Source organism: Tigriopus californicus, chromosome 11 (genome assembly GCF_007210705.1).
Source record: "Tigriopus californicus strain San Diego chromosome 11, Tcal_SD_v2.1, whole genome shotgun sequence".
Classification (NCBI taxonomy): Eukaryota; Metazoa; Arthropoda; class Copepoda; order Harpacticoida; family Harpacticidae; genus Tigriopus; species Tigriopus californicus.
In genome coordinates, this window is record NC_081450.1 from 11,502,258 (window position 1) to 11,512,088 (window position 9,831).

General features: G+C 44.7%; 3 protein-coding genes across 4 annotated transcripts in view; all 3 read right to left on the reverse strand.

Moving 5' to 3' along the window:
• Nucleotides 1-1,032: 1,032 nt before the first annotated feature.
• On the reverse strand, nucleotides 1,033-3,656 carry LOC131890074 (arylamine N-acetyltransferase, pineal gland isozyme NAT-3-like). Of its 2 annotated transcripts, XM_059239349.1 has the most exons (5): nucleotides 3,119-3,653; nucleotides 2,198-2,429; nucleotides 1,655-1,915; nucleotides 1,340-1,556; nucleotides 1,033-1,279 (listed from the first exon to the last, which is right to left on the reverse strand). In XM_059239349.1, exons 1-5 carry the CDS (start codon nucleotides 3,268-3,270, stop codon nucleotides 1,263-1,265), a joined length of 879 nt encoding a protein of 292 aa, XP_059095332.1. In that variant the 5' UTR covers nucleotides 3,271-3,653; the 3' UTR covers nucleotides 1,033-1,262. The 2 variants fall into 2 exon arrangements, with proteins under 2 accessions (XP_059095332.1, XP_059095331.1); XM_059239348.1 differs by having other exon boundaries at nucleotides 1,033-1,556; nucleotides 3,119-3,656.
• A 518-nt stretch (nucleotides 3,657-4,174) lies between these two features.
• Nucleotides 4,175-5,924, reverse strand: LOC131890073 (arylamine N-acetyltransferase 1-like). The gene is made up of 4 exons (XM_059239347.1): nucleotides 5,505-5,924; nucleotides 5,194-5,434; nucleotides 4,850-5,119; nucleotides 4,175-4,777 (listed from the first exon to the last, which is right to left on the reverse strand). The coding sequence occupies exons 1-4, from the start codon at nucleotides 5,663-5,665 to the stop codon at nucleotides 4,508-4,510; spliced, it is 942 nt and encodes a 313-aa protein (XP_059095330.1). The 5' UTR covers nucleotides 5,666-5,924; the 3' UTR covers nucleotides 4,175-4,507.
• A 136-nt stretch (nucleotides 5,925-6,060) lies between these two features.
• Nucleotides 6,061-9,831, reverse strand: part of LOC131890072 (dihydropyrimidine dehydrogenase [NADP(+)]-like) — a 6,007-nt gene continuing 2,236 nt past the window's right edge. Inside the window, exons 4-10 of the mRNA XM_059239346.1 lie at nucleotides 8,834-9,216; nucleotides 8,032-8,760; nucleotides 7,648-7,954; nucleotides 7,052-7,399; nucleotides 6,618-6,922; nucleotides 6,430-6,550; nucleotides 6,061-6,361 (exon numbers count right to left, since the gene is read on the reverse strand). Coding sequence (XP_059095329.1) covers nucleotides 6,143-6,361; nucleotides 6,430-6,550; nucleotides 6,618-6,922; nucleotides 7,052-7,399; nucleotides 7,648-7,954; nucleotides 8,032-8,760; nucleotides 8,834-9,216 — 2,412 coding nt within the window. The 3' untranslated portion in view covers nucleotides 6,061-6,142. The remainder of the gene's footprint in view (nucleotides 6,362-6,429; nucleotides 6,551-6,617; nucleotides 6,923-7,051; nucleotides 7,400-7,647; nucleotides 7,955-8,031; nucleotides 8,761-8,833; nucleotides 9,217-9,831) is intronic.

Here is a 9,831-nt window from a genome sequence, read left to right on the forward strand (position 1 = left end):
AATTATTGTTTCAAGGAGTTCATGCAGAACTGATCATATAGAATACCTATCCTATATCTTCCCTTATATGTTTTAGCCTGCGGCTGAAAGAGAAAAATTGTTCGTGTCTCAATGTAGCACAAATTTTCCATTTCTCGATTATAAGCGCTAGACGCCGAGACACTGAATCCAACTTGAGACCCGTGGTTGCCCTTTCAGTTGCGGTTACACTAAAGAACAAGGAACAAAAAAGAGCCACTGATCTTGATCTTCCCACCTCTTCAAAGATGTGCCTGGAGGATAACTAGTCGATGTCGAATAGTGCAGCAAAGTCAGGAGTGGCATTGTTACAAAAATTATCCCTTTGTGACCAAAACGTCCAGTCGGCGCTTCCCTATCATTAGATTGAAATGAATCCTCTGACTAAGTATGAAAGGAGGAAAAAAAACATATGAATACAAAGGTTCAATCGAGAACAACCTACCTACAAGTCCTTTTGGAAACAAATTCTGGCGTTTGATTTGGGCAAATCTCTATGAATAACGACGATCTACTTCCCTTTCTTTTGAAGCCAATGTTTGAAGTTTTATTTTGAGGTGTACTGCTTCTGACAGGACCTCATGCGATATGGTATTATCAATCCATCGCCGAGGGTAATAAGCCCAAATTTCAATGGATTTTTGACACCTCGAGTGACATCCATCCATTACTCTTATCTTAAGTTGAGTGGACAACCGCCCATTACGTCAGGCCACATCGAATTACCTCGTCAGATTCAAAGCGTGGAAGCCCCTCAGGTGCTCGAGGTGATTTGAGATTCAACCAGAGGCTTCGTGAAGATTTCATTGTGTTGTGATATCAATTAGGGGTGAATGTAAATAAACAGAATTGAGGTTTAAAAGCATCTAAGGTCCAGTACGTTTTACGTTTATGTTTAGGATTCCTTTGGATCTTCAAAAAAGAAAACGTTCGTTTAGCCTTTTCTAGAATGAAGTCATGAGTCATGGAAGATGCTTACCCTTCTGAGAAATGAGTCAAGAACCACGAATGGTCTTTTGACGACAAGCCAGTTTATTTCTGAATTCAATTGCCAAGAATAATGGAACGTCAACAAATCTTTGTCTGTGAGCTGAGATGTGGTGCCCCAAAGGGTTATCTTATCTATTCCACCAAAGGGAAACGAACGAAAGGAGGCGGGAGAAAGTAACAGGTCATTTTTATTCCTCATTGTGGATGTCACTGGTCATTAGTATCGTGATTGTTATAGTCGGTTCCCTTGAGCATCAGCGTCCCATTGCGCCTGAAATCATAAGCAAACATTTGTCCTGGACTTGAGTTACCATTGGAATTTGTAGAGTACGGTCTATGTGAGCCTGGGGCAGATGACGATAGAAACTGTCCATCTGTTCCAGTTCCAAATTGATCCCAAAGATGTTCTTGAGTTTCCAGTGGAGCTGCTCGAGAGTGACATGATCTTCCTTGAGACAGGTGGTCTTGTTCTTGAGGCCCACGTTGCAATAAAGTCTGTATTTATTGCCGATGATCATATGCGTGGCCGTGGAGTCCGCGGGATCACTCTGTTGACCAGCGTGTAGAAGGAGAGGAAGAGACCAGAAGCCATGTTAGGATGGGCTGGATCAGGACACTAAGGATACAATCGCATGGGCACTCTCACCTTGACCACCACAGGCGTGACACCTAATAGGGATTCTCTCTGGTCTAATCCTTTCTCATATGTGGTACAAGTATCTTGAAAGTCGCGCAACAGGAAAGGCTGCGTCCAGAACTTGAGCATGGTGGCCCATTCTCCGCTCGCTCCTTTTCCTCGGTGACAGAGGCTCCATTCCGCCGTTTGTTTGCAAAAGCTCAACCGGAAAGTGCCCGTGGCTTGTTTCGAGACTTCGCCATCGCGAATCAAAATGGGATGGAAAGGTCTCTGCAACCAAGTACGTATTGTAGGTATAGTCACTCACTCAGTAGACACAATATCATGTCTTAGCATAAAGCATCTTAGTTCAATTCGAAAACGTAACCAAGGTTCCAAAGCGGCAATGCATTTCATGTGAATGATAACTTTCTTCAAATCAATCAAAGCCTTGGAGTCTTGGTCATAATTTCAAAGTGACTGGTTTTAGAAATAGGTACAGGGAGGCTCAGATGTGTTTATGATGATGATGATGATGATTGATTGGGTCCTGATTAGGGCACGTCTATTTACCTTGCAGCTACCCAAACCAACGTCGGCGTAGAAGATCTCGTCGCCCAGTCGGACCAAACAGACCATGTGGTCGAAATCCCGGCACCATTGTTTTCCGTCCCGGGAGCGGCATTTCGCATTGCCAAACCAGGTTTCGAAGCCGATTTGCTCCAATGCCCAATGGAAGAGCCCATTCAACTCGTGGCACCAACCCCCTCGGCTTTGGCGCACAATCTTGTCGTAGAGCAACTCACTGGAATCTCCAAAGGAGGTCGCATAAAAGGCACCTTCAATATTATCCTTGGGGGAATCGAAGGCAAATAGTTCCGGGTGTGTAGTATGTTACAGAGATCGAAAATACCCCAGATCTAAATCGATAATGATAAACAAAGCTACCTAAGTGGGTTGGCACAAGTGCGGGCTTGGGCTGGATCATTCTGCATTGTGTGCAAAAAAATATTGTCAAATCAAGAAAGCCCTTATGATGAAGTACGTAGTCGTGGCAATTGCTTTCAATCTCATCTGACGACAGATCAACTTAAACAATAACAAACATTGACTTGCAGCGGAGGATCCCAAGAGTTCTATTCATCAATGGCGATAATAAAATTAAGACGATACATGGCCAAGGCTAATTGATACTCGGTTCTTCAAAAATAGTGATAGTTTCGCTGCCAATGTTTAAGTACGATTATCGTAGAACTGGAAGGATCCAATTTCGTGATCTGCCACCACTTCAAAGAAGTCCTGTTTATCGAGTCCTAGTCAAAGTTTATTACAACTGATCATCGTCTCCTATGCTCGTCGTCTCTCGTTGGTGCAGCATCTCAAGATGGACCTAATTAGCCAAACTTGTCCAATTTTTATAGTGCTCTGAGCCCAAGTCCGTTGTGTGGTGGGTGGAGTAATCGAAACCCGAACTAAAGTATGTTGATCCCTTACTTTTTCAGGATGATGGGCTTGTTCATCAAGGCGTCCAAGTTCTCGTAAGGCACTGTGAGGAGATGACTCGTTTGCATGTTCTTAAGAGTGCGTAGATCAGCCTGAGCCTCTCCTTCGAATCCGATTCGTTTGAGATATTCCTTGAGATCCATGATGATTTTTCCGAGCCGATGTTGTTCACCACGATTTTGCACTTGGTTAACTGGCCCTTCCCCACAAGTTCAAATGCGTGTATTGTGTGGTACTGGACATGCACAGTTACTGGATGTACGGACGCAGGATTATCAAGAATCACGGCTGACTCAGGACAAAAACTTGATTTTCAGATGAACCTCGGAACAATTACTCGACAGACTGTCCCAGATAAAGCCAAGACAAATATTGACGAGAGAAAGATGGATGTTGGAGTGAGGGATGCTCTGGTCAACAATTGATGGCGCCGCCTTCTCGAGCTCTGCCTAAAGCACGCTGCTCCGCATTACCTACCTGTCATGACAACCTTTCCAAGCAAAAAGGCCTAGGGCATAACGACACCTCAAGTACCACACTATCATCGGACCCGACCAACATTTGCAAGGAAATGCTAATGGAGGGGCCCATTTATTGATCAAGCCTCATCTTGACCAAAAAACACCTTCTACGGACCAACTGATGAGCACCCAAAACGCTTTATGATGAACCATACATTGGGGTTTTTGCTTGGTAGAGTGGATCAAAAACGTTCAAAAAACCTATATTAGTAGCAAATTGAAAAAGAGTGGGAAAGGAAAAGTAATGCACACTTTGTCGATGATCTACTTGATAATATATCCTGGTTTTGGCCGGGGTTTTCTCAGATGTATCTTAAATTGTTCTCTAGTTTTATTGCCCAATGACGTGAATCTTGGTCGGGTTGGGGACCTGTTTTATAGACACAGTGAACTCTGCTGAGCGATGCCTCCAAGACAACCCGGCGTGTGTGCATTCACTCCTCATCGCGAGGGTTCACCTTGGGTACTTGGAATACGCATCTTTTGTTGTACTAAAAAAGGCTAGTTTCAGGTTGTCAAAGGAGCATTATTCTTGAGGCTTCTCGCTCAATTGCTAGTCATCGGTTGGTCCAATTATTCCCCGTTTGTTCATGATGGTTTCTTGGAAAAATGGCAAAACCGCAAAATGCCGTGTCAGTCGACCGTGCTGCCACCTACATCTTTATTGCACCGCTTTTTTGTTCAATGGGGACAGACTGTCGTTTATTTGAAAAGAAGGGACGGTATCAAAACTATCAATTGCATATAAATGTGAGTGACAAGTAGGACACATGCTTGGAATTCGAGATCATGATGTGTGGGTGATGTCTTTAAAACATTTGTTTCCAATGTTTCCAACAGAATAGAATGAATGACAAGGTTATTCGAGGACTTCATTCAAATTTGAAGGCTGCTTTTCACCACTAAGGGCGGCCATGAGCTGCCCAGAGCGCTGGATCTGATCGATCACCTTGTCCGCCAGCCCTTCGCCCACCTTGAGGTCAAAGGTTTGAAAAAGAAGTTCTCCAAAATCCGAGGGAACTTCAAGGGGAAGGTCAAAGGTCACCATCTTCCTGGCCAAGTTGCCAATCTTATTGAAGTGGAGACACGCGCCCCCTATGACAATGTTGGCCTCGGAACCATTACCACTCTAAATAGGGTCAGAAATGGATTGTTTATAATTGGGGACTTTTTACGGACCGAAAAGTGTTGCTTAGTGTACCTTTTTCATAATGATGGGCAGCTCTTTGAGGATCAGAACCTTTTCGTCCAGACCATTGGCGTAGATTCGAGTGATCTCTTGGAAGTGCTCTAATGTGGAATGCTGGAGGGTGAATTTGCAACATTTCGTCCACGCGTTGGAATCAAACTCGCCAATCTTTTGATTAAATAAAGTCCATTCCTGGGAGAGGTCGTCCTTCATTAAACGAAAATGCCCATTGATTTGAGTAACTACAGTATCAGCCTCCAAAGGAAGCGGCTCCACAAAGGCCTGAAATGGAACCAGTCAAAAATTGAAAATTGAAATCGAAAAATCTCATACGTTTATCCACATTGCAACCTTACCCGCATTTCTCCCCATCCGACGTCGGAGATGAAGGTCAGATCTTGGTCTTGATTGGTCGGAATTTTGACCAGGATCAGCATGTGATCTCCTTCTCGGTTCCATGATCCCATCACCCAAAAACGACTGGAAACGAGGGTCACGTCAAACCCCAACTGCTTTAGGAGCCACGAATAAAGGCAATTAAGCTCATGGCACCAACCACCTCGGCGATTCACCACAATTTTGGAATACAACGTCTCCCTTTGTAAATAAGATAGGGTTCGATTGATTTCAACTGTGTTTCAAACCTAGTGGATAATCTCGCTCTTACATTGAAAGATCAATCGGAACACCCGTGACCACGTCCAGATTCTCCCACGGAATGGACAATTGATGAAGTTTTTGAAGCCGTTGAAGCGTCTCAGTTGTGGGAGGGGGCAACTCATTGCCGCATTCAAAGCCAATTCGGTTTAGATAGGCCTTCACGTTCATATTTCAGTGGTTCCAAGTGGTTCCAAAAGCCGATCGTGATTGATTCCATTCTGAATTGGCTTCAAACTTTTATACAATCCAAACCACTTGAGATGCAACGAGAGTGTACCAATAGAATGGTCCAATCCTCGCAAACCCACGCGGAGTGACCTCAGTAATGATCGTTGAACCATTTGAATCTGGAAATTGGGCATCTTCTCTGAAGCACTATTTGGCTTGGCCATTATGGCTCAATATCAACCAACCTTCATGAATGGGTTGAATAAATGAATCAACGTGCTCATTTACGAGTAAATACGTACCTCTTCCATGTGCCTTGTAAGTAGGAGTTCATTGTGTTAATATGCGATCTTTTGCTGTTCATGAATAAGATGCTGCAAACAGCAAAGCCATCATTCATTAAAAATATGCTCTTTATTTCAATTATTACTCAGGACTGTACACACGGGCCATCGATAAGTGGCCATTGAAGACCATCTACTTGTCTTCCACGGTTAAATGGCCATCTTGACAGGCCAGTTGATTGTTGGTTCCACTTCGAAGTTGAATGCCGGGCAATCTTGGTGTCCAGCTCTCGTCCAGATCAATTCCACGTTTCGGTTGGTAGATGTCCTCTCGAGGAACCATCTTGATGCATTCAATGATGGGACACACAGAGTAGCACAGAGTACATCCAGTGCAAGCATCGTTTTTCACCTGTGAAATCGAATTTGGCATTTGCAAACCAATGTTGACCCATTTTCATATCGGTGGTATTAACTTACAAAGGGAATATGTGTTTCGGCATCGAATTCGATGGCCTGATAACCGGTATCGTTGCAAGTCATGTAGCATTTTCCGCAATTGATGCACATCTCGGGGTCAATCAAAGCCACCACGTGTTGCCTGTACAAAGAATGTCCAATTATATCTTGGAGTGGAAACATGATTTATGTACTGGATGGTAACTCACTTATTGTCTAAGTCATTGTAGGTTCCAATCGAATCCAGAGCTCGACCAATCACTTCTTGAACGCTTGGAATTTTCTTCTGAGGTTTATAGCCCGGACGATAGCTATGAACCTTATTTTCTCGAAGGAGGTCCGACTCTTTCTTGACCTTGGCCAAGGCCTCCTCCTTCTGTTTGGCGAACTTGCCAAAATTGGGCAACGGCTTGTTCGATCCAATTGTGTCTTGAAGGTTGATCACCGCTTTGCCCTTGTACGTCCTGGCAGTGGGTGGGCTCTGCCCATCCCAGTCATCCAATTCATCGATAGCCTGAAGTACCCCAATAAGCATTCGTTTACCTCACCAGACTGAAAGGCGCCCAAACCCTCCTTTTCTAACCACTCAAACAAATCCCAAGAGTGAAGTGGTTTAATTATAGCATGCCAGATTCAACTGTACCTGTAAGTACAACAAGGTCTTGAGCGCAGTGATGTAGTCATCAACCACGGTGAAGTCTTGATTCTGAATGGCACTCGACACTTGCATGACGGAAGCTCCTGCTTGCAGGAACTGGAAAGTCACATCCCCGGAATCGATTCCACCTGTGGCCAAGATGGGAAATCCTGGTAGGGCCTTGGCTATGGCTGAGACGGCACGAAGAGCCATTGGTCGAACGGCATTGCCAGACATCCCACCATAAGTGGTTTTCTTCTCCACACCAACTGCTGGCCAGGCCTTACCCTTTGAATTCAGGCCCATGAGCCCAGACACTGTGTTAATGGCAGTACATCCATCAGCTCCCCCTTCCTGCAAATTGAAGTTGATTTTGATTGATTGCATGAATGATCGATACAAGAGGCTAAACGGCATCATTAACATGTTGAGAAAGTATGTTGGTTGTTTTCGTAAACATCACTCTGGTTCTAAAGGTCGAGCGAATGTTCAAAGTTCGTCATAAGTAGCGTACGTGGGATGAGGTTTGGACTCATTCATGAATCATGAATCATCTCCACCATCCAAAAGGCCTTGGCATTTTATGTACATTGAAAACCCACCTTGGCGGCCGAGGCAATCACCACAATGTTGGTAACGTTGGGAGTGAGCTTGGCGAAGAATGGAATCGTGATCACTTCCCGGACCCATTGGCAAATGTTCTTCACAAGTTTGGCGTCTTGTCCACAAGCCAAACCCATACCTCGCTCTCCCATGCCATGAGGACAGGAGAGGTTGAGCTCAAGAGCATCAGCTCCTGCATTGGCGGCCATCTTGGCCAACTCTTGCCAATCTTCCTTATTATATGAGGCCATGATGCTGGCAATGATCACATGTGTGGGGAAATCGGCCTTGATCTCACCAATGCCTCTATAAAAAAAGAAGGATTCAAAGGTTTCAATGTGCTGCTAAATCCGGAAGTAAATGACTGACACCGTTGGACTCACTGGCACCAATAGGCAGCAGTTTTTTCCGTGATGAGCTCAATGTTCAAAAACGATCCCTGTCCCGGGCCAAAGGTGTGTCCAGAGGTGGTTCCCCGAACAATACGTGGTGCAACATTGGTAACAATGTCCTTGTCCAAACTGAAGGTCTTGGTGACCACAAAGCCCCATCCAGCCTCAAAACCTCGTCGAATCATGGGCCACGTGGTGGCAGGTGGAGCTGAAGCCAGTCCGAAGGGATTGGGAAATTTCAAGCCGCACATTTCAACACTCAGATCCACGTCATCTATAGCGGTAAAGAACTTGGGGAGACGGGGCTCCTCCGGAATCTCAACCTTGAAAAGCCCTTGGAGGTAGCGATGTATAGACCACGCGGCGATTTTACCATCATTGACCGCTTCCACGGCTGTCTCAGCCGTACCAGCTAGATCTCCACCACAGAAAATCCACGGCTCAGATGTGGTCATCTTGAGGGTGTCCACCTCGGGCGTTCCCCAACGGTTTAGTTTGACCGGGCTCATCGCTGATTTGAGGTCTTCACTGTAGAGACCAGATCCGAAGGCTGAGATGATAAAGTCGCATTTCTTCTTCATGGTCTGTTCCTCATCCGTGAACCAAGTTCCATCATCGTTCTGTTCAGTTCTGGCCAAGACCAAGTGGCTCACTCGACCATCTGAGCGTTGGACCACTTCCATCGGAGCCATGAACGGTAGAAACTCGCACTTTTCCTCTCTGAAATGACAAGATTCGTGTTTCTTTTGATCTAATCCAAAAAAACGGCGAATCCCATTTATAACATTTTTACCTGGCCAGTTCCATCTCTTCAGGAACAGCCCTAATATTGGTGAAGCCTTTTCGGAAGACCACAAAGACCCGTTTGGCTCCGCAGCGGAGAGCAGATGTGGCGCAATCAAAGGCCGTGTCACCTGCTCCTAGGACAATGACATTCCCGTACAACTCTGGAAGGCCAGACTTGCAGTTACACATGCCAGGTTTGGAGGCCTTGGCCACTTTGGGCAAGAAGTCCTTTGAGGTGAAAAAACCATTGGCCTCGGTCAAAGGCTCAAAAATGGGGATTTTCTTGGGCTCGGGATTCCCAATCCCAATAAAGACCACTTGGCAGCCCATTTCGTTGTGAAGTTTCTCCAGGGTTAGATCCTTCTGACCCAAGTAACGCCCATTCTCCACCTACAAAATAGACAGGGAATGAAAATGACGTGTGTCGAGCTCGTGGAGCGGAATTATGAAAATTCACCAAGAATACGAGGTCCTTCAGATATTTATGTTGCTTTGAAATCGTTAAACAAGAGTGCTTCAAATAGAAATATACGTAGGCCGTAATGCCAAAATACACATCAATTGGAAGGCTCCAGAACTGCATATGTACGTAGGATGATTGAGATGTACTATTAAACCAATGTAAATTTAGTAGCTATGTTGTCAGATCTGAATGGGTGTTTTGGACTCGGATTCCAGTGGCTGAACTCTTTCAACAACTGTCAGCAGATCACTGACATTTTCTCTACGATTTGGTCCACTTACATACACGTAACTAAATGGGATTTAATTTGCAATTCCGATCTCATAAATTTGATCCAAAGTTTGGCCACAAATCAAAACTGAATTGGAAATATTTGGAGCGAAATTCTAATGCCCATTGACAAGGATTATGTACAAAGATGTACCATGGTATTTGAACGATGTAATATGTACACTTGAAAATCTCAAAATGATACTTAAAAGTGAAATGAGCCTATCAGTCAACGCAAAACTATTTTGTAGCATGGCCAAAGCCAATTTGAT

Bases quoted from the DNA above. Each gene is read 5' to 3' on its own strand.
- LOC131890073 (XM_059239347.1), bottom strand. From the start codon at position 5,665: ATGAACGTGAAGGCCTATCTAAACCGAATTGGCTTTGAATGCGGCAAT. The intron at 5,435-5,504 runs GTAAGAGCGAGA...TTATTTACAAAG, and splicing joins GTTCCGATTGATCTTTCAAT to GGAGACGTTGTATTCCAAAA. The intron at 5,120-5,193 runs GTAAGGTTGCAA...GTTCCATTTCAG, and splicing joins TCGGATGGGGAGAAATGCGG to GCCTTTGTGGAGCCGCTTCC.
- LOC131890074 (XM_059239348.1), bottom strand. From the start codon at position 3,270: ATGGATCTCAAGGAATATCTCAAACGAATCGGATTCGAAGGAGAGGCT. The intron at 2,430-3,118 runs GTAAGGGATCAA...TGGAGATTCCAG, and splicing joins AAGCCCATCATCCTGAAAAA to TGAGTTGCTCTACGACAAGA. The intron at 1,916-2,197 runs GTAAATAGACGT...ACTTGGTTGCAG, and splicing joins TTGGTTTGGGTAGCTGCAAG to AGACCTTTCCATCCCATTTT.